The sequence below is a fragment of the Mercenaria mercenaria genome, chromosome 19 (genome assembly GCF_021730395.1).
Source record: "Mercenaria mercenaria strain notata chromosome 19, MADL_Memer_1, whole genome shotgun sequence".
NCBI classification, from domain to species: Eukaryota; Metazoa; Mollusca; class Bivalvia; order Venerida; family Veneridae; genus Mercenaria; species Mercenaria mercenaria.
In genome coordinates, this window is record NC_069379.1 from 45,363,941 (window position 1) to 45,387,978 (window position 24,038).

Here is a 24,038-nt window from a genome sequence, read left to right on the forward strand (position 1 = left end):
AGCATCATCAAATCATCATTTTATTTACAACAGCTATATTAACAACTCGCGAGATAAAACATCTTTTGTTTTGATACTTAAGCACGTAAAGACGTAGATTTATTAAACTTCAAAGCTTTATTTTCTTCCTGCTGTTTTGAATAAAAACTGCAAAGAATGCGCCCGTTTCTTCTTTAATTATAATTCAACGGGATTATTGCATAACTTAAATTCTTTAAAGATTTGAAGATCAATTTGGTATTTTCTCTCAATTTGTCATTCACGTTACACGGCGTTATCTTTGTTAACAGAAAGTGACTAATGCTTTTTATGAAATAACGTGTTTACGTATGTTTCCTTGTATAGATCAGAGACGTGGGAGCAGGGGAAAAGGGGAGAGGGGTCCAGGGGCGATGCGCCCAAACTCTGAGTCCCGGTTCAATCACCGCCATATTCATTTTGTATTGCAACAGAAAATTTATGTTTTGAAGAGCTTATTGAAAATGTCATCGCTACTGTTTCTTTTTCTTTCATTCTTTTTTTATTTTTATTTTTATTTTTTTTTTTTGCTTAAGAACTCGGGCCATGATGAGACCGTGTAAGCCGCAGTCGAACTTAAAAGCCTCGATAGCCTAGCCGATTGAGCGTCAGTTTCGGGTGCGGGAGGTCGTGGTTTTGATATCTAGCGGATTGAGCGTCCGTTTCAGGTGCGGGAGGTCGTGGTTTTTATCCCTGGTCGCGTGATACCTAGGACATGAACAATGGTACCAGCAGATCCCTTGCCAGGCGCTTAGTATTCAAAAGTGGCTTCTTTTCTCTCTTACCCTCGTTGCGATTGATTCTTTCATGAATGAGGAGTCAAGAGTGATTTATTGGTTAAGCCGAGAAACGGCTAGAATAGATCATGGTTGATGGTCGTTGGTGGAGGGTTGCATACACTTGATCGACCTCTCGACCATATTGTTGTTGATCTGACAGTTTTCTTACTGATTCGACCATAAATATTACAACAAATTTTACAAATAAATTGTATTTTATACATAAATTGAAGAGTAATCTTAGATAAATGTTGACATTTTTATTAGCGGTCAATATGTATTGAAAACTTCAATCAGGCCAAGTTTCGAGAATGCGCTGTCTAGTACACTAATCTTTTCTTTTTATCAACTTTTAATGATAAACTTAATGGATAAATTGAATTTAAGCACGTTAAATAGATGACATTGGTTAAATAAGATTGAACTTTAGTCCGGATTTTATTTTTTGTAATATTTGCCTAAACCTGTTTTAACAAACGGTTTTGAAAACACCGCTTCCATCACGATCATCGCCATCATTCCTACCATCACCAACATCATCATCCCGATCATCACCAGCTCCAACTCCACTTTCACCACGATCATTATCATAATCATCAGCATCGCCAACTCAACCATCACGATCATCACCGGCACCAACTCCACTATCATAATGATGATCATGATCATCACCAGCACTACCATCATGATCATCAGTATCACTAACACTACCATTATGGTAATCACCCGCACCAACACGACTACCACCATAATCAGGATCATCATCATCACCGTCATCACAAACACTACTATCACGATCACCAGCACCGTGAACACCAGGCGAATTTGTGAAAGAAGTGAACTATTGCACGTAGTTCTCGTGTTAAATTCACTACAAAGACGCGATCCTGGTGACTCTATACAAATTACGTAAAAATTTGGCGTCATACAACTAAACCGTGTACTCAAAATGAATGTAAGACATTTTAAATGAATTAATTTTCGTTTTGATGGGTAGTTATAAAACATAACACACCTGATATAGAATTAGGCAGATAAGGAACTCTCAAAATAAATGAACACTCTTGGAAGCTGGAAAATATCATTAAATGTGCTGATAAACCCTGATAGCAAACTGACAGCCCGTCTTTATAATTTTAACGGAAATTTAAACCATCTGCGTAGCAATCAGGGAAAATTTTGCCCCTCCGAGTCGTTCGTGATTTTTTTTTTTGTTGGATTTAACGTCGCACCGACACATGATAGGTCATATGGCGACTTTCCAGCTTTAATGGTGAAGGAAGACCCCAGGTGCCCCTCCGTGCATTATTTCAGCACGAGCGGGCACCTGGGTAGAACCACCGACCTTCCGTAAGCCAGCTGGATGCCTTCCTCACATGAAGAATTCAACGCATCATCATCATTCATCATCATCAGCAGCAGCAGCAGCAGCATCGTCGCCGTCATCGCCATCGTCATCGTCAACATCACTATCATCGTCATCGTCAACGTCGTAATCATTATCGTCATCATCATCGTCAACATCATAATAATAATCATGATCATCATTATCGTCGTCGTTGTTTGCATCGTAATCATCACCGTCATCATCGTCAACATTGTTGTCATCATTACCACCATCATTGTTGTCAACATGGCCATCACCTGAAGCCTAAAGGTCAAGCTGAGTATTAAAATTAGAGCTAATAATTTTTCTATAGTGAACATGAACTGGTCAACCAAGGTCACTGGAATATGTTGATACGCAGACATATTCGCGGTTTTATAGTAATTTTGATTTTATCAACAAATAATTAGATCACCAAACATATGAAGGGGATGTGGCTCAGTGGTAGAGCGTTCGCTTTGCATGTGAAAGGCCCCGGGTTCGATCCCCGGCATCTCCACATTTTTAAGCAACCTGGAGACACTTTTCCCACACTGCTGGGAAGAAGAGTTACTGTATTGAATTCAGGTGTATGATTCGAATGTTGTCAAGATAAAAGACATACTTTAATCAAAATAGCCACAGAAATTTTTCATTATTTTCGTCACCGTTGTAATTATAATTTATTTTCATAATACTTCGTCGTCATCATCTTCATCATCGTCATCATTGTTGTCTTCGTTTTGGTCGCCGTCGTAAATAAACATTAACGTCACCACCAACATCATTTCAATCACAGGCATCATTAATTTTACACATGTATCAATAAAAAATGTCTTCTTCATCAAAATTGTAATAGATATTAAAGATAATAATCATCATCATCATCATCATTATCATCATCATCTAAACCCGCACCACCAGCAATTACTTAATCCAATTATACATTAAAATTATAAATAAGGTAACATCTCAAACAGTCTATCCTCCTCCTCATCATCATCGTCATAATGATAATGTAATGATAATAATTATCATCAGCATAAACAGCTACATGTTTGTCTTCGTCCCTTGATAAAGACTTTAGCCGCCATAACGACTGATCGGTATAATATTTATCTTCAGAGGCGCTCAGAGAAAGCCGTCAGCATAACCACAAGCTACACAACCACCACCACCATCATCATCATCATCATCATTGCCATCATCATCATCATATACTACTCAGTCATCGTCGTCATCGTCATCATCATCACCACTACAAACATCACTTACTATCAACATCACCATCATTATCATTATCGTCATAAATGAATTAGAATAAACTAACATCTGCATCACTTTTTAATTTATTTGCGATCACCGTTGTGTGTATCCTCAATGACCTCCCAAGTAGTTCGTGATTATTAAATCAATATACCTTGGAGAGAAATGAAGGTGTAATTTGAATAGATATCCAAGCTGTATGATCAGTGTGTTCAATATATTCCCATTTTGTTTGGAAGCTGAGAAAAATAGTTGGATGTTAAATTATCACGGATATATGTTTGACCATGCTACAGGTTTGTTTCTTCTTCTTTTTTTAGCTCATAACTGCTTTGATTTTTATTAACTTGGAAATGAATTAACATACATTTAAGTCTAGCTTTTTTGGAGTTGGTGTTGTAGACCGTAATCAATTAATTTCGGTTTGGAAAACCTCACCTCCCCCCCCCCCCACCCCGTACAACCCTACCCCTAACGTTTTCTCACCGACCGGCTAAATTCACACTTACCCCGTCCGCCAATCCCAACCTCACCCCCTCCCCCACAACACACCCGTCGAAATTTCCCTTTTCCCCACACACCCTTTCCCCAACTACCGGTGAAAATCCCTGTTTATCCCCGCACTACCGTTGAAAATCCTCCGCGAAATAAATTTTTATTTTATTTACTTATTTATTTTAAATGTTAATGTTACATAATAACTTAGAAAATTAAAATTGTTATAGTAATAACTACAAAACATACAACTTAAGTGTCCACTGGCATTTATTTCCCTTTAAAACTCTTATCTTTTATATATCTATGTGAAGATGAAGTGATCTTGACCCGCAGTTTTCTAACATGAAAAAACATGAAGTCTGTGAGAAGTACCCATCATAATAAATTTAAAACAGCACATGACTCTGCAATCGTTGTTCTGAATTTTGATTTGGTGTGCCTGCCTGCCTGCCTGCCTGGTTAATTCTGTTAATCGTCACCTTAGCGCAAAAAGTGAATAAGTCCTTCTTTGAGTCAATGCAGTTATCCACTTCTTGCACTGAGGTGACGGTTTGGTTTGATACAATCAAAGCTGACAATAGTTAAAACAGACAGCGTATATAGGATTCACGAGTCTCGGTGTTTCATTTTTCTTATGCTTTTTAATTCAGTCGCGATAAATCTCATTTATTTCCTTTAAACTAACATAATAATGTACGCATGGCATTGTTTACATGTATGGAAAATCCCTGAAGAAAAAAAATATACAGTGCTGCATAAGATTCCATACTAACAAAAGTGCAGTCCGCTGCTACCTGTCTGTCTGCCTGCCTGCCTGCCTCCCTCCCTCCCTACCACCACCATCATCGTCGTCATCATCATCGTCGTCGTTGTAGCCGTCGACTTCACCACCACCACCATCATCATCATCATAATCATCGCCATCACCATCATCATCACTACCACCACCATCACCACCATCACCACCACCATCATCATCATCGTCACCATCGTCATCTTCATCGTTGTCGTCTCTATTAACAGTGGAAGAAACTCCAGCAGGTTGCGTGTATATGATATTATTATTGCCCTTTGCATTGCACAAAGTTCAGCCGTCAAATAAAAAAAAAATGTGCTATTTTAAAGGAATCTGCAATACATAATTATGTATCTATAATTTAACAAAAAACATTCAACCAGGGAGTCAGGCTATTCCCAACTGTAGTCTGTTTTTTTTTTCTTCTTAAAGTTACGTCGTTTTGAATTAAGACAGAGCTGCAAAACTACAATATATCAAAGAATATGCCCGTTCTTTCTTCAGTTATTATCCAACGGGAATATTGCATAACTTGAATACTTCGATCCGGTTTAGGTATTTTCGCATTCTGTCACTTTGTCTAACCGGTGTTATCTGTCTATACAGACAATAAATAGTTCTCATCTGATATGACGGGGTTATGATGTCTACATAATGCATGTCTCCACGTCTTTTTGATTTCTTTCCCGACAAGCAAGTAATAATTACTTAATTGTTTAAACCCTTCAGTGACATGATCAATCTAAAATAAAAATCTAAATATGTCCTTTCCGAAAAACTGTTTTACAGCTTTCTTTTTCAAAATCTTAATTTGTGATAGTCTGTGCCCCTATCAAGAAATATTCCTTTGTTAGTTTCCGAAACATTTATTCCGAATAACAGAATCTTATATCGTAATTTCAAAAATCCCATTTCGCTTTATCAAAATCTCATTTCGGTATATCAAAATCTCATTTCGGTGTATCAAAATCTCATTTCGGTGTATCAAACTCTCATTTCACTATATCAAAATCTCATTTCGGTATATCAGAATCTCATTTCATTATATCAAAATCTCATTCGTTATATCAAAGTCTTGTGTTATTATCATTTTTTATCCATATAACGTTATTTCATAATTTAGTTTAAAAAAAAAGAAAGTTTAAAATTCCCAAAATAATAAACTAAAAGATTGTTTATACAGGTGTAACTCATTGGTAGAATGTTAGCTTTGCATGCAAAATACATCGGGTTTAATCCCCTGCATCACCAAAGTTACTTTTTGTTTCTCATTTGTTTGTAGATTTGAAGTTATCAATGACTGATATCAGTATGTTGTGGTAAGCTGTATTTTCTTATTCAAAATAATTACCAAGAGCGTGTTAATATTGGTATCGTGTCAGAAGGTTTCTTCATAGTACGTAAAACAGTAGTGCATCCATTGTGCGGATAAGGGGATGTGGCTCAGTGGTAGAGCGTTCGCTTCGCATGTGAAAGGCCCCGGGTTCGATCCACGGCATCTCCATTAATTTTGCATTAAAAAAAATTGATTATTTTCGTAGCCCATCCTATAATTCTGAGTCAAAAATATACTCGCACCTTGGTAAGGGGTTAAAGCCAAGATGTAACTACAACTTCCGGCTGGTGTTGACTGGAAGGGGGAGGACTGGGGGATAGGTTGCGTGCGCTTGTTAACATAAAAAGATATTTCACAAATGGTGTAAAAAAAAGGACGTCGTGACCGGTTTTTTTTATCTTTCTTTATGAATGAAAACTATTTATCTTTCTACAATATATATGTGACAAAACCACCCGTACACTATCATTCACGCCCTTATTTGTATGTCACATTTTGACCATCTTTCAATGGACGATAAATACACCATTTTAAATATAATGTAGATAGACTTCCATTAAGTCTACAGTAAATGTGCCCGTATTTGAATTTTAAAGGATGGTACACGAGTAATAAATACAAAATTTACCAGGTGTCTTATTTTTTACAAAATGTGTCTGTGTTTTGAAGTAGTTTTCCTTTTATGAAAAAAGAAAAGAAATCTAACTTAAGATACCAGGAAATATAATTACACACTTTAGAAACTCGATTGCAAGATTGCATGAACTATAAAGTTTCTTCCGAGATGACAGCCACTCAGTCAGCGACACATAGAAGCATATTCTGTCTAAAGCCACTCAGTCAGCGACACATAGAAACATATTCTGTCTAAAGCCACTCAGTCAGCGACACATAGAAGTATATTCTGTCTAAAGCCATGCACTCAGTCAGCGACACATAGAAGCATATTCTGTCTAAAGCCACTCAGTCAGCGACACATAGAAACATATTCTGTCTAAAGCCACTCAGTCAGCGACACATAGAAGTATATTCTGTCTAAAGCCATGCACTCAGTCAGCGACACATAGAAGCATATTCTGTGTAAAGCCACTCAGTCAGCGACACATAGAAACATATTCTGTCTAAACGTAACAAAAAAAAAGGAAGCGCATCAGCTTGTTGTCTGTTTATCTATTCAAAAGAGTCAGACAAAAATTAAATGTGACCTATTTTTATTTTCAATTCATCCGCCGAAGTGGTAAAACTGCAGTGGTTGTGTGGTACCTGTAAGTGGTGGGCTGTATGACTAGTGAGGTCTAGACCGCACTTTCGTCTTTTTTTTCTTTTTCTTTTTTTTTTGTCCATCTAATGGCAGAGACTTCCCCCATGAAGAAGACCAGGGCTTAGTCTAGTCAGGTTCAAAGCTTTGTTTTAGCGGAGAAAGAAAATACATAGATATAAACTAATATTAAGTCTTTACATACAGTTTATAATGATGGGCAGACAAAACTGCGTGGAGCAGTAGGCATTTGTACCTCAGTCGTTCATCGTGGCCAAGTGGTTTGATGTTCATTAACTCGGACCTTCGAGATCCTAACTCGAAAGTTCGAGTTAGCTATTTCGAAATTTCGAATTAGGTATGTCGAAATTTGTAGTTACTACATCGATTTTTCGAGTTAGTATCTCAAAAATTGGAGTTGTTAAATGAAACCCACACGGCACTAATGTACATTCGTAGTTTAAACATTCCATCGAGAGTCGTTCAGAGGTGGCCGGTTCGTGGGTCGTCAGGTTAACTCGACTGCCTGCCTGTCTGCCTTCCTGTTACCCTGATAAGCTCAAATCCAATGTGCGTCAACAGTCAAATGGCTCTCCCTTTGATGTGAAAGAAATGGCTTTAAACTTTATATCGCTATCAAAATTAAACGAGGCGAGTACCTTTAAAATCAATGATGAACGATCATATACTTTAAAAGATGGTAAAAAAAGATAAAAATGTTTAAGGTTGTAAAATTATGTAGTTCTTTGTCAAACGACATGATAAATGTTTTACCCTTAGGTAGTGAGTGCTATGGCAGTTTTTTGGGCTTTTTTAAATGGATTGTTGAATAAATATGTTTACATTTCGCTATAGCGAAATATGGTGAAAAGTGATTTTGTGTAAGGATAAACTATGATATATTTAAGACATTTTTATATTGTATTCGGAGGTTACATAATCTTTTCATTCAAAGGTAAGTGATTTATTTAAATAGATATTTCTATTGATTACGAGTGATATTTTTAAACATTCGTTTGTTAGGTTGTAAGCTGTCTTATCACTGTACAGTCGAACCTGTCATTACGGTCACTTGCATTAAGCAATCACTTGCTTTAAACGGCCAGTCAGTTAACAGCCGAAATTGACTTTTTGTTCTATAATTACAACTTGACTTAAGGTGTCACCTGCATAAAGCAATCAGACTGTGTCACTTCATTGACTGTCTACTTAATACAGATTCTACTGTATTATCACATGTACAGTCCAACCTGTATTGAGCAGTCGCAGCCAGTCAAGGGAAAAGAGACATTTTGAAAAAAAAAACTCCAGTACTAGCATTTACTCATTTTCTTTACTGGCCGATTTCTGGTAAAACAAACGCAAAATATGTACAGGAACTCTAAAAGGAAGAAACCTGGGCCTAATACCATTATTGTTGTTTAAAATATGTTCAAAGCTTTTACATGACAGTGAATGATTTACAACTACAAAAGAAACATTCTTGTTCAACATATTATGTTATATTTGTTTTTTAAGTGAATTGAAATGACTTGAATTACATAAATGTGATGTATTTCATTACAAAGAGATAAACCACATCATCTAGTCTACAATTCCGTGATTTAGTCGGTATCCCTTTGATATCTAGTATTTGTATATAAATTGCATTGTAAATAATATCAAAATGACAACCATATCAAACAAAACATGTAAAACAAGATTTCAAGCAATTCCTATCATAGATTAATTCATTTCCGTGTAATTCATTTTGTAATTTAAGAACCTTATCTAGGAAAGAATACAAGAGAAAATTCTATCATAGTTTTCATTATAATCATGAAAATATTTTGACAAAAAAAAATACATGACATTTGTTCATTCGCCTCTGCCCATTCAAAGATGGATAATCAGATTTTGGCTAAGAAATGGAGTTGTTCAAAAATGTAATATCTAATCACTTACACTAAACTAGCTTATTGTTTGATGGTAAGCTTAATTGATTAAATTTTCAATTTTAATCAATGAACTTTCATTCTGTAAAGTCTTCTCCTTGTTTTAACTATAACGGGGAGTGGGGGGGGGGGGGTGTATTTGAAATAAAAGAATAGACTATGAGTGTTATAACTATAAAAGGGAAGTAATTAAAATAAAAGCAGAAACTATGATTGTTACAGCTATAAAGGGAAGTAATTCAAATATAAGAAGAAATGATCGTTATAACTATAAAGGGAAGTAATTCAAATATAAGAAGAAATGATCGTTATAACTATAAAGGAAAGTAATTCAAATATAAGAAGAAATTATCGTTATAACTTTATTTAAAGGGAAGTAATTCAAATAAAAGAACAGACTATAATTGTTATAACTATAAAGGGAGGTAATTCAAATATTAGAGGAAACTATCATTTTTATAACTAAGAAGGAAAGTAATTTAAGAAAGAGAATAGACTATGATTGGCAAATGTAACGAGTGTGTGATCAGCCTACATCTACACATATTGCTCACTGAATGTTTTTTTTTTTTTTTTTTTTTTTTTTTTTCAATTTGGTTTACTTATCACGTGTGTTCAAGCAAGATAGAATTACTTTAGCATTTGTATAAATTTTAGAAATATTCTTAGCCCAGGGAAATGTATAAATATAAGAACTACTATATCATATTTGTCAAAGATTGGCTTTGACAGTTTTTATATTTGGCCGAAATTCATTAAAAATGCAAGTTTGAGAAATTTATTATTATCTTCCTTAGCAGGCTGAGCAACCAAGATATATTGAAAATAAATGAGTTCTGAAACTACATGCAGTTCGTTGAAATATCACATCGCAAATGTAAAATTAGAAATTGTATTGAAAAGTTGAAGAAATACTCGACTTTTTGAACACTCTCACATTAACGGTTTATATATTTTTACATGTATGTAAAACCTCACGGACCAGTTAATTTGAAATAAATTTCTCAGATATATAAAATGGGAGTAAGGTAAGGTAAGATAAGATAAGATGATAAGATAAGAAATTTGTTTATTAACATGACCTGTGTGAGCATAATAACATACAATATTTAACAATTAAACACACCCGACCCAATGGGCCTATAAGTCACCAGTCAGTGTAATACAAAGAACATGCGTAATGTCACATGAAATGAGCATTTTGCTGAAACTTTAAAGAGAGATAATCAATAATTTGAATATCACTCCTACTACAACAAAGTAATAACAAGCACTTATCACTGTATCATGAATGTAAATGCAAGATTTTGTATAGAAAATGTGACTAACTATATATGTGATGTTTTTTTCTTTATTCCTTACATAAATCGCTAATAGTACATAGAGAAATTATAAATGTGATTACTTACCTTAAGTTATATACGGAGTGTTTAAAACTATTTTTCCGCATATAACTTTGATATATACTCAGATTTACTAGAACATAAAAGCTTTAAGTATCTATTTGATGTTTTTGTTTATTGTTACATCACATAATTAATTCAATATTTGAACATACATAATTAGCCAGTTATTTGTTTTAATCTAATCAAGGTTGTACAGTGTCACAAGATAAAAGATGTTATTTTGATAGCATTCTATTTAAAAGTCAAATGCAATGATTATGACGTAGAAAGGGTTTTCCATATTCGACATTTACATTAGTATTTCACACTTAGAAATGGAATATAAAACCATAGGTGATACTCTAAACAATTTCAATCACCTTGTGAAATGTTAAGAATAAAACGAAGAAAGTGTTATTCGCACCTTTATCTAGATTTTAGACGTAACCGAAATATGTACACTTTCATAAATACTTTTTTTCAGGATCTTCTCAGACAGTATTGCAGTGAGATTTTAGAGAATTGAATAAGATATTAACTTACTGAAAGGATATCAGGATATTTTTCTCAATTGTAAGTATTTTTGTTATGTTTTCTTTTGTTTTTGTTATTTTTTAAGGGGTGGGGTGGGGCAATGATTTAAGGAAAGGGCACAGGCTCTCAGATGAAGGGAGATAATTATCAAAGGTCGATGCACCATGCTTTTGCCAAAATTTTAATGCTGAAGATTTTATATTTTATTCTAAATCCTAAGTGCCTATTGTTACATATCGAAAACAGAACACTTGTTGCGAAATTGTATGAAAGATGAATGGTATATGGCTTCTAAGGCGTACAAAAAATCTTTGTTTTCGGTAACATGCTCAAAAAATTAGGGAAGGTAGGTCGGACTTTTTTCTTTTTTTTTAAATATTTTTTTTATTAAGTGAGACTTATCGGTAATTATTTTTGTGTCAAAAAAAATGAATGCAAATAAGGGGGTTATGCCTTTAGAGCATCAGTAAGTTGGTTTCTAACATCACTGACCATCTTTAAAGCATTAAAGAGCAGGCCCCGTGTTCACAAAACATTTTTCGGTCTCAGCTGAGTTTGAGTTTGAAATTTTAATATCAATTTTACTAAAACTTAATGGTTAAATTCCAACTGAGACTGACCATCATTACTGGATAGTCACTTGAAAATAGTTATTAACTTAAAATTTAGTTTTCATCAGGCCATTAAGATATAAATGACAAATAAAGTTTCATTATCAAACTCAGCTGAGACTGAAAATGTTTTGTGAACACGGGGCCAGTTTTGCAACTTTTTGTTAAAAAGTTGTAAACATTATTCTCCAAGGCCATAAAAACATTTAGGGTCGAGCCAAAAGTTTAGGGTTGTTCGGGATACCGGATACAAACATTTTTTTACGCCTTAGTGCTTATTTGAAAAAAAAAAAACGCTCAAAATCCCACTTAGTACTAAAAAATGTGTGAATGCATCCTGTAAATAATCAGTGACCTTCGGTACTTGTGAACATTTTTTATAAAAATTTTAGCCAACAAGTCACTGGCAAAAGTTGGCTTCAGACTGAAAGAAAACATTCCATTCTTATATAACAGCTAGTCTAAGCTAGACATGCACACAAAAAAAACAACATAATAATTTGATAATTAGCACCTGGCATTAAGTATATTTGTCTTTCTACAATAAGCACTTAATACTTGACATTTAGTATTAAGTTTTTGACATATTTCATTTAGCATTTAAGTATTCTGGATTTGAAATTTAAGCTTTAGAAATTAGCATGACATAGCGGCCTTCTATAGTTTTTGTTCAGTTAAACATCAGTTACAAAAAAAAACAACATTTTTTTTGTGAAATTCTTCCGTTGACTCTGCTTTCTAGACACCCTTTCCTCAAAACTAGTGTCATGGTGTAACCTTTGACACTATACAAATCGGATTAAACCAGTATCATCTCAAGTCCTCTGATCTCTTTAAGCCTCTGTGTTGGTCCCACCATGATTAGTAAAACCTTTCAACACTAAAATCATCTTTTCACCTCAAGTTATCAACATTTCGCAGCGGTATTAAGTATTTGTCAATGTACTTAGCGGTTCATGAAGAGGTTTTATCAATGAGCTAAGCGTCTCTTGAATTAAGAGCGCCGCGTGACAATGCTCGAATGAAAAGTTGGTTTTAATATAACCACTTCGTCACAGGAAAATCCATAGTTTATTTAAATAACTTGAAATGATTCGATTCCAAATTAGGAAACATGAAAACGGTTGTCAGACTCCCCACAGGCCTTTTACCGCCGATCGATCAAGGTAAAAGTTAGTCTGTGACTCTAAAACTTATCCTGCAAATACGCCGGCAATTTGCGTGAATGTATTTTTCGTGTATAAATGGCATATTGTTAAGGTGTAGTCACATTTTCCGGCAATGATTATGATACCGTCGTTGCTTGCTATGCCTAAACCCAGCCAGCGCAAACAGAAAGCTTGATAAAATTTTAAATAGCGTGTAAAAATGTTAAAGGAAAAGGCATAAGCTTATAGACTTCCGGTTTGGGTTATGGACCGGTAATAGCATTCGGCTATTTCCGTATGATTACGTATCCTCCGTACTTGATTCGGCATCCTTCGGCTACCGCAGAAATTACTTTTTATAACTACCGGAGAATGCCGAAATCACATACGGAAAATACGTAAACCAACGGAAATTGCCGATTGTCATTACGGGGTCCGCTACCTCAAGTTCATGGACCCGTAATACCAATCGGCAATTTACGTGACATTACGTAATATCCCGATACTACTTCGGAATTTTCCGTCAGCTGGTGAAGCTTGTATGAGCAACCAGACGGAAAATGCCGAAGTTCTATACGGAAAATACGTAATCGCACGGAAATAAACGAAATTCATTACGGGTCCATTAGGCTGATCAGTGATCACTACCAAATCAAATGTAAGCCTCCGCTGGTCTACTCACAAGTAGTCCAGATATCGATGTACATTTTCTCAACAGCAACGTGTTTACTTTTACCCTATGCACCACTTTGCATTCTATCGAAAGAAATTGAAAGAAGCGAAAAGTAGTAAATTCAGCGGGTTGTATTTAACGAACTGTAGTTTTCTTATATTGAAAGTTCTTGTTTTTTTTTGTTTTTTTTGTTTTTTTTTTGCTTTTTTAAGTAGCGTTAAAGTTCCTTTTGGGAATATAAGTCTCTGAAATCTGAAATACTAGAAAATGTCGCAAACCAGTTATGAAGTAGATGGTTTTTATATGAATGTTTGCAAACGGTAGTGTTTACCAGTGAGTATTGTGTTATCAATTTTTATATTGATCTGCTGCGAATTTACTACTAGATAAATCAATTTTATGAATTTATATCAATGATTTCTCAAGTGCTTTATTATACACACAGACTGGTCATTGCAATAAATCTACATGTTTTACTGTTTTATTAAGTCTTAAGAGGGAAGAAACCGGCGCCAGTCTACATCTCCTAGGTTAAGGGATTTATTTAGACTTTTTACATCAAAATTTCTGAGGTTTAATCGGAGACATTTGGTCTGATAATGGGACTATAAGTTATGCAAATAGGTATAATATGACAGTGCAGAGGTTTTTGCGGCGATGAGAAAGATGGGATTTTATAATACGTTATGATTAAATGAAATTAAAGGTAACTAGAGTAAAAAGCTGAATAAAGGGTAAAATATTTCGCTATCTAACCAAGCTATACATCGTACTTATTTTCTCTTTTTTTCATAGTTGGTAATTAGACAAGTAGTACACTATGTTGAAATGTTTGTTTATAATAATTTTTGGGTGTTTGGATCAGGAAATATAAACTGAATTTTAAAAAAAAAGACAACTTTGCGTTTACCCTTCAGTGTAAATAGGAAATGATGACCCTTGCTGCAGTTTCTTGTATAAGAAGCTGGGAAAATATTTCCCTATAATAGGATTTGTTCAAACTTTGTACATGAACACAGTTTCATGCAAGAAACAGAAAAATGAAAAGCAATCATAAGTCACAGTGCTTGTGTAGGAGTTATCTGCCCTTAAAACTGGATTTTTCTTTAAATTTGCATATTAAAGGGCAGATACAAAGTTTGAACGATTCTGTGATTGGGAATTTTTTATCCAAAACTTCAGCATACGTCCTTAGTTTCATTAAGTCTAAATATGATTTCGGAGGCAGTCAAGAGTCAAAACTTTACAGATATATAAATAATCATTGAAAAATCTGCTCATACTATTGCCAGAATTCCTTACAATTGATCACAGATGAGTTTTAGATATTTCTTATTAAAGATGTACTATGCTCACTTTTTACGAAACTATTTCATCTTTGGATATTGATTTTAATGTAGAAATCATCATCAGACATCTTAAACTTTGCTTAATATATAACGTAACTGTGTATGCTTCAATCACAATAACATCCCCATATTATTGTAACACTCATTTGTTCCAAACGAACTTCCAGATTTTCAGCGGCCATACATATTCATACAGTTTTTACTTGCACACTTATTAGTATGTAGTTATTAAACCTTGAACAATACCGTTCATACTCACAAACATGTTTATTTTATTATTTCATACATAATAATTATGCGTTAATTATTCATATATTCAAATATAAAAGTTTGGCATACTATACCTTTAAAGAACCTTTCTACAAATAGAACTATTTTATGACGTTTGATTTTGTTTCATTAACCATATTATCAGGTACGATCGTGACATTATTTTATACCTTTGTGATAGATAGATCAGAATTTAATGATAAAGTTATGACTAAATTTAACATTTTGGGATTATAATTTAACGTGTTTTATCTTAACCGGTGTAAACATTAAATTTACAAGAGCGTTAAAATATAATTTTTTATTACGCTTCGTGTCAATCGATCAAATTCTTCCCCCACTTGTAGATTAGTTTGTGTAAAAATAACATGTTATCGTTATATCTATGCAAAACTTCTATCGTGGGTTCATCTAGATATTCCCTTCTTATAGTGCTTTGAGCACATCTACATTTATGTGAAACAGTGCTTTTATAAAATATATATCACATAAATTATATATGCAGTAATGAAATTTCTGTCTTATCTTCTCTGGTTGAAAACGCGTGCCAGGCGATTTTTCCCATAACTATTATATTTTGACATGTGTCATATGCAGTTATATTGCCAATTTTATGCAATTTTTCTTTTATCTTCCTACAAAATTACCGATTATCCCTTATTAATGAACTGTGTAACAACCGGTGATATTATACGGAGTTATATCACGGCGCAGCTTACATTATACGGCCCCTGTGTAATAATCGTATTAAATTACCTTTTATAATACAATTACACAATGTTAGTTCATTTCTTTAAGTAACATAGATTATTTATTGAGATAATATATCATGAGTATAAATGGATGATTCAGGATTATTTACGACAGAAATAATTAAAATATAAAATGCCCATGTTGTTGTTTTTTTTTTCAAGAATGTACAATGCAAAAAAAAAAGAACTTTAAATACAACGACGTGAACGCAAGTTTTTGTTTTCATTAACCTTTAGCCTACTGGCGGCAAGTGATGTTGCCTTGGCGACCAGTGCAGACCAAGATCAGCCTGCCCGGATCGACCAGTGCAGACCAAGATCAGCCTGCCCGGATCGACCAGTGCAGACCAAGATCAGCCTGCCCGGATCGACCAGTGCAGACGAAGATCAGCCTGCCCGGATCGACCAGTGCAGACCAAGATCAGCCTGTACATCCGTGCAATCTTATCATGGTCTTGCACTGTTCGCTATTCAGTCAGTAATTTTACAATGAACACCCCTTCAAATAATAAATGGAACTGCCCAAATTAAATGGTAGACCAGTCCATCTTAGAAATTTAGCAGGGTATAGGCTTAAGTTATTACTGCACAAATGTGTTAATATTGAATATGAAGCTGCGACGTGTGTTTAAATAAACGTGGAGTGAGAAGGGGTTAGCTGTTAAGTTTGAAAGTCGGAAAACATAAAATACGGGGCTACACATTGTTTTAGGCTACCACGACACTTGATCTCAATGTTTCTGATCTCAATCAGACGGTTTTCTTAAATAAAAAAAACACTAAATCAATTTAGCACCCCGCATCTTCTCCATGTTCCTCATCTTTTTAAACGATGGTGTGACACTGACACGTGTGTAAAGCGAAAAGTCACGGGCTTTTGTACAAGCATTGTGTGAACCAGCATTTACCCGCTTGTTAACGTATGTTAAGAAACAAAACTGAGATCTTAACGAAGGAAATGCTACTGACAAAAAATCTAAATCCATTTAGCATATTCAAAAGGATATAAAATCTGTAATTATCTGTCATGTTTTATCTCTTAGCTATCTACTAAAGCCGTTTATAAAATTGACCCACAAACAACTTAACATTTAAGAGGATTACCTGTATTTACTTATAACACTTAGGTGCTTCAAACACGTCCATTACAGTTAGATTATATATTTACATTGGTCATTTGAGGGTAAATAATATGTTCTTTGACTACCTGTGCGAGTTATACACGCTTGGATTATTTATCAAAATAGGGAAAGCTGCCAGCAGGCGCGGAAAAAGCTTTCGTTACGTCTAAAACTGCAATATGTGCAACAGGAAAGCCGGCGTACAAAGTGATTGTTAGCAAGAATAATATTTCCTTTACTTTTAAGTCATCTTATGTCTCATTTTGACATAAAGCATGAAGGTTAAGATGTCAAAGGTTTCTAATTTAACATGGTTACTCAACTAAAGCGTCCGCCTAGAATGGATGCACCAACTTATTTCTAGTCGTGTCTAGGACTGGTGTCATTTTAAGCTCCCCATCTGCCGGTTTAAGCTGTAATGTGATACCCCGTCCAATGATGGTTCTTATCCAAGTTGCTTCCCTTTTGCAAAGTTCGCATTGTTTCCAGTCGTGTCCGCGACTGGGTCATTTTAAGCTCACCATCTGCCGGTTTAGGTCATAATTTCCTTTAATTGTTGCAATCAAAATGGCTTCCCTTTTTCGAAGTTCACAGGGGATCCGTCTAGTCTAGACATACAGTGGCCATTCAGGTAATCACCCTGCACTTTAGTATTTCCGGAATATTAGTTGCTGCTGGAACTCGAACCTCAGGAATCGCTGGAAATGTAGTTCAACCTGCTAACCGCTGCGGTTCAGACTTCCTAAATCTCTGAGTATAAAAAGACAGTTTAGGGTCTATCTAAACAAAAGTAAACATGTATGCCAATTTCTCTTTTTCGGGACTGGTTCTGAAACTAATCAGGATTTAAGAATCTGATTGATTGCCTCTGAACACACCCAAGAAGTTAACCAATGGCAAGACTGCATCACTTTTGGTCTTAATACTTTCTCAGTCTTCGACCAAGACAAAATGGTGCCAAACTGAGTTTAGAAACCTGTCTCAAAATTGTATTCTCCCATACTAGCATCTAGCATGGTTTTGAGCAACCTCATGATGACGAATAAAATGACAAACTTAATTTTTGAATTTGTTACTTACAAGCACGAAAGTCGAAATTGACCAATCACGAGGCTTCATTCTTGTCGGGCTTCCAAATTAAGGTTAATAACTAAAGGGTCAAGTTTCTTGCCAGAAAGCCATATGTGTAACAGTCTATGTGCCTTTCTTTAGTTGAGAGAGCTGTTGTCATATTGAACGAATTGCCGTGACGTCATAACATGAAACAAAACAGCGCGTCACATAGACGTAACGCCATGAATTACGCGTCTTACACAACAGTTTTCTTTTACGTCGCACAGGATTAACATTATTGCGAACGCGATACATATCAATGTCAAGGTCATAGACTTGGTACACTTTGCCCACAAAAGTGTACCCCTACTTACTGGCTATATTATAAATCATTTTCAAGTTATTTCAAGCATGTTGATACCGCTTCGTCATTCACCTGACGTCCAACAAGTGTTGGTACGAACTATTTTCACATGTAATGTTGAAATATTATTAAATCCCAAGTACAAACATAGTTCGTCCCTTCTTCGCCACTAATCGCATTGTGTTATTATTGATATAAGCGATTTCCTATTGATACAAGCAATATTTTATTTACATAAGCGACTTGTGAAAAGAATTCGCTATTTTCAATGACATGACGTTCAATGTGGGTATAAAACCATCAAATGAATGGCGACTAGGCAATAGAAAGATTGGTCAGTTTTATTTTCAGTAACTGGACACGCTATTGTTTCTTTATTACCCGTTGGTGTCATAAAATGTCAATTTATGTGAGGTTTACTATGCACTAATTTCATTAGACTGGCTAAATTAACAAGTTTGTAACGCGGGATTTTATATCTACAAGGAAATGTTAAGCAACTCAATTGTAAGTAGATATTTTTTCAGCGTTTTACAAGGTTGTTTTTTTTATATATTTTAATTCTGACCAAGGGGTTTTAAGAGGGGAAAAATATGTGAACATTGATGAATACAAGCCGAGTAAGAAATTAAGCAAGTTACTAAGTTAGTTGATATTACTAAGTAAATAAGTAGAAAAAAAAAAGTAAGTAAGAAAATACTTGTAAGTATGGAAGAAAGTGACAATGGGCATATAAGTCACCTTCATACAGTAATCAGAAAAGAACATTAATTTTTTTGTTATGTTTAGCTAATACGATCTATTTAAGTATGTAAAAATCATTCATTTTAACGTTGTGGACGAATGATAATTTCAAAAAAATGTCATTTGTTATATTACGTCTGTTCCCTTTCTCTCCTTCGTGTGTTTTTTTTTTCTTTTCTTACATCGATTTCACATTCACTCGTTCAACAAGTGTATTCCTTTGCCAGTATTTCGGCATTGTATTTTGTGATTTTGAGTTGTCTTTCTTAAAACTCTCCACCCCCATTGTAGCCATTATTCGTATATTAATTTAGTGACACTTTATCTTCTTTATCTTCTTTATGTGTTTTTGTTTATTTATGCGCCGAGTTCATTCATATATTTTTATGTGTGCTTTCTTCTCTGAATATTTTAATGCCGATGTATATAAATCATTGAGATAAGGTCTAATGTATAGACACATACTTTATGATTTCTAGATTGAAATTGATTCTTTTTAAATTGAATGTCGGCCCGACTTTGAGGTATTTGTACAGTTGAATAGAATCCTCTTCAAAGACGCGGTTGTGTTTACCTAAAATGATTTTTTCTGTGATTTATATATAATGAATGTTTGCTCGCTGCATAAATGTATTTACACTAGAAAATGGAATACTATCTGTTTTTATCAGTCGGGGCTGGTAAACTAGTTTTAAATGAATATAAATGTCCAGAGATTTTTTTGTAAGATTGGATGATCTGGAACGTAGAGGTAAGACTTTTAGATTTTGTTATAAAGCGTTCAGTAATAGAATGGATTTCAATTAATTTAGGACCTACTTTCCCTCTCTGTGTTAAGTAAGTTGTAACGTTTGGTATGTTTATTCTACATTTTTGCCAAATTTTATTATTGCAAATCAAGGCGAATTTTATCGTATATATTTTTTCCCGATAGAAATAATTTAATTTATGCGAGATATGTTATTCCACAGGTATGTGTTCTTGCGTGTATGAATATTTGACAAAAACCTGCATAGTTTCTTTGATTTCCGTTTTATTGCCTCACTGAGTATAGTCACGAATTGTTTCCTGATGCGGAATAAAATGCAATATTCACTGAAAACTACTTTTGGTTTTTATTACATTTAAGATAATATAAAATATAGCATGCGTGTGTACTTTAATATAGTTCTGAAAAACAAAGGATAGTTTTAGATATGTTTAACATGATAATTATATAGATCTAGTTTATTTTACAAAAATAGAGAAAATTTGAAATCCGCATAGCAGTATACTTGTAATCCGCATAGCAGTATACTTGTAATCCGCATAGCAGTATACTTGTAATACTTGTAATCCGCATAGCAGTATACTTGTAATCCGCATAGCAGTATACTTGTAATCCGCATAGCAGTATAATACTTGTAATCCGCATAGCAGTATACTTGTAATCCGCATAGCAGTATACTTGTAATCCGCATGGCAGTATACTTGTAATCCGCATGGCAGTATACTTGTAATTTAAATCAGTAAGTGAAGGACCATGGGGTAATATTTTGCAGGTTTTATTTTTACTATTATCATGTCTTTACAGCTGTCAAATGTTTCATCGGAACTCTTCAATTAGTACATATAATGTCACACATTTTTATAACCATGTCTCCATTTGAAAAGTGTATTTATTCACTCTGTAAATATGTAAAATGTGGTATGACCCGAGTCATCGTAAGAGTAAGGTAGTCTCTATTTACAGATGGTCTTTTTTCAAAGGTTATCTCTGTCCACAGGGGTCTATGTTCACAGTTGATTTCTTTTCACTGAGTTTGTTCAAAGATGGTCTCTGTTCACAGGTGGCTTGTGTTAACAAGTTGTCACTGTTCACAGATGACATCTGTTCACAGTATTTCTCTTTTCAGTTGTTATTTCTGATCATGACGGTGGTGTCTGTTCTGAGGTGGTCTGTGTTCACACATGATTTCCGTGCTTAGGTTTGACTGTATCTATGTTTCCTTTCATTACAGAAATATGTTACAAACATGAATTTATTGAACTACAGTCGCATTTATTGTTTTTAATGAGAACTCAGGTGCCCAGAATCAAACAAGCTGTCACTTAACGCGGACTTTATATTAAATCAATTATTTCTTTTTCCTTTTCATTTATTTTCTAAAATCGGTTATTGTCCATTTTCGCTTTTTATGATACGTCTATTGTTTTGCACCTGAGCCTTAAATGGATTTAACGTTTCTATAATGACGGTTTATTTTCTATGTTATTACTGCTCCATTGTCCAGTCTGTAATTAGTTTCTTGATGGTCACGCCACAATACTGGACTGACCTTTCCTAGTCCGTAATACCAATCGGCAATTTACGTGACATTACGTAATATCTCGATACTACTTCGGAATTTTCCGTCAGCTGGTGAAGCTTGTATGAGCAACCAGACGGAAAATGCCGAAGTTCTATACGGAAAATACGTAATCGCACGGAAATAAACGAAATTCATTACGGGTCCATTAGGCTGATCAGTGATCACTACCAAATCAAATGTAAGCCTCCGCTGGTCTACTCACAAGTAGTCCAGATATCGATGTACATTTTCTCAACAGCAACGTGTTTACTTTTACCCTATGCACCACTTTGCATTCTATCGAAAGAAATTGAAAGAAGCGAAAAGTAGTAAATTCAGCGGGTTGTATTTAACGAACTGTAGTTTTCTTATATTGAAAGTTCGTTTGTTTTTGCTTTTTTAAGTAGCGATATAGTTCCTTATGGGAAAATAAGTCTCTGAAATACTAGAAAATGTCGCAAACCAGTTATGAAGTAGATGTTTTTTATATGAATGTTTGCAAACGGTAGTGTTTACCAGTGAGTATTGTGTTATCAATTTTTATATTGATCTGCTGTGAATTTACTACTAGATAAATCAATTTTATGAATTTATATCAATGATTTCTCAAGTGCTTTATTATACACACAGACTGGTCATTGTAATAAATCTACATGTTTTACTGTTTTATTAAGTCTTAAGAGGGAAGAAACCGGCGCCAGTCTACATCTCCTAGGTTAAGGGATTTATTTAGACTTTTTACATCAACATTTCTGAGGTTTAATCGGAGACATTTGGTCTGATAATGGGACTATAAGTTATGCAAATAGGTATAATATGACAGTGCAGTGTTTTTTTTTTTTTTTTTTTTTTTTTTTTTTTTTGCGGCGATGAGAAAGATGTGATTTTATTATACGTTATGATTAAATGAAATTAATCGATGACCCGAGTCATCGTAAGAGTAAGGTAGTCTCTATTTACAGATGGTCTTTTTTCAAAGGTTATCTCTGTTCACAGGGGTCTATGTTCACAGTTGATTTCTTTTCACTGAGTTTGTTCAAAGATGGTCTCTGTTCACAGGTGGCTTGTGTTAACAAGTTGTCACTGTTCACAGATGACATCTGTTCACAGTATTTCTCTTTTCAGTTGTTATTTCTGATCATGACGGTGGTGTCTGTTCTGAGGTGGTCTGTGTTCACACGTGATTTTCGTGCTTAGGTTTGACTGTATCTATGTTTCCTTTCATTACAGAAATATGTTACAAACATGAATTTATTGAACTACAGTCGCATTTGTTGTTTTTAATGAGAACTCAGGTGCCCAGAATCAAACAAGCTGTCACTTAACGCGGACTTTATATTAAATCAATTATTTCTTTTTCCTTTTCATTTATTTTCTAAAATCGGTTATTGTCCATTTTCGCTTTTTATGATACGTCTATTGTTTTGCACCTGAGCCTTAAATGGATTTAACGTTTCTATAATGACGGTTTATTTTCTATGTTATTACTGCTCCATTGTCCAGTCTGTAATTAGTTTCTTGATGGTCACGCCACAATACTGGACTGACCTTTCCTAGTCTGTAACTAAACTCTCTGTGACCCTTCCATAAAAGGAAATTTAATCAATATAACGAACAATAACATTCGTGATTGCCAACTGCATTTTTACAAGTATTACGCAAAATTTCTAATCAGTATTCACACTGTCGTCTCCACCTGATTTTAAATCGATTCTTTGGGTTCCTTTATATTGTCCTTTTGGATCATTACGGGGGTTTTGTACTATTTTATCGACCATTACGGCTAATTTTCTCCTTAGGGTTTCTCCCGTTTCGCAGTGTTTTGACTGGAGATATCCGCCATTACAAGATGATTGGAAACTATTTGAATAGCAATTTACTCGGTATATAGAACTAGATCGATTTAGAAAAGGCGGAAAAAGCTTTGATTTCGAATAAGAACGTTTTAATTAATCTGGAGGCGGTCCTTGAAATATGAAACAAAGCCTTTGCTGAAATAACAATATTGATAAAAGTAGAGTACATACGTCAGTAGTAGTCGTGCAGACGAGAACAAAAATGGTAATAAAGACGGAATTTTTGCGTTTAATGATAAAAGTGGTTGCTTTGCTATAATTTTCCGGACTGATCTTGTAAAAAAATGTTTGAGCCAGCAAATTATTTGCAGACAAAAGAGAAGAATGTATAATATGTGTGCTGCAGAAGATGGCTTTACTAGACATTATAGCAGTATGTTTGAATCTCTCTCAAGACTGACATCATTTCTGACGCACGAATTATTATTTTATTGCCATTAGCGTAACGCCATTGGATTATATGAATTGACTCCACGAGATTTTAGTCTCCAAAGATAAAATGCGTAATAAAGTTACCTTAAAGCGTATGAATACCAAAAATGTCGTGATAAGGACGGACTACTTTTTGTACTTTCAGTCTTAGACTGTGTTTCATTT

The 24,038-nt window shown here is 34.5% G+C and overlaps 2 protein-coding genes and 2 non-coding genes across 9 annotated transcripts in view; 3 read left to right on the forward strand and 1 right to left on the reverse strand.

Moving 5' to 3' along the window:
* The window catches only part of LOC123543190 (uncharacterized), a 56,173-nt gene that overhangs the window by 436 nt on the left and 31,699 nt on the right, over positions 1-24,038 (forward strand). The window contains exons 1-2 of one of the 6 annotated variants that reach the window (XM_045329283.2): positions 8,098-8,272; positions 11,121-11,209. The gene's annotated coding sequence lies outside the window, so the exon portion shown is untranslated. Of the gene's footprint in view, positions 1-8,097; positions 8,273-10,804; positions 11,210-18,827; positions 18,846-18,878; positions 19,019-19,849; positions 20,007-24,038 lie in introns of those variants that run through there. The other 5 variants (XM_053531096.1, XM_053531095.1, XM_045329292.2 and 2 more) reach the window with 5 other exon arrangements.
* On the reverse strand, positions 1,408-2,966 carry LOC128551052 (prostatic spermine-binding protein-like). Its single transcript, XM_053531343.1, has 3 exons — positions 2,862-2,966; positions 2,215-2,448; positions 1,408-1,638 (listed from the first exon to the last, which is right to left on the reverse strand). Exons 1-3 carry the CDS (start codon positions 2,964-2,966, stop codon positions 1,408-1,410), a joined length of 570 nt encoding a protein of 189 aa, XP_053387318.1.
* Positions 2,612-2,683, forward strand: Trnaa-ugc (transfer RNA alanine (anticodon UGC)). Its single transcript has one exon. It is a non-coding gene; the product is annotated as a tRNA-Ala (tRNA).
* Trnaa-cgc (transfer RNA alanine (anticodon CGC)) lies at positions 6,156-6,227 on the forward strand. The gene has a single exon. It is a non-coding gene; the product is annotated as a tRNA-Ala (tRNA).

Bases quoted from the DNA above. Each gene is read 5' to 3' on its own strand.
- LOC128551052 (XM_053531343.1), bottom strand. From the start codon at position 2,966: ATGCCTGTGATTGAAATGATGTTGGTGGTGACGTTAATGTTTATTTAC. The intron at 2,449-2,861 runs GTATTATGAAAA...CTTGACCTTTAG, and splicing joins ATGAAGATGATGACGACGAA to GCTTCAGGTGATGGCCATGT. The intron at 1,639-2,214 runs GCTGATGATGAT...TACGTGCAATAG, and splicing joins ACGATGCTGCTGCTGCTGCT to TTCACTTCTTTCACAAATTC.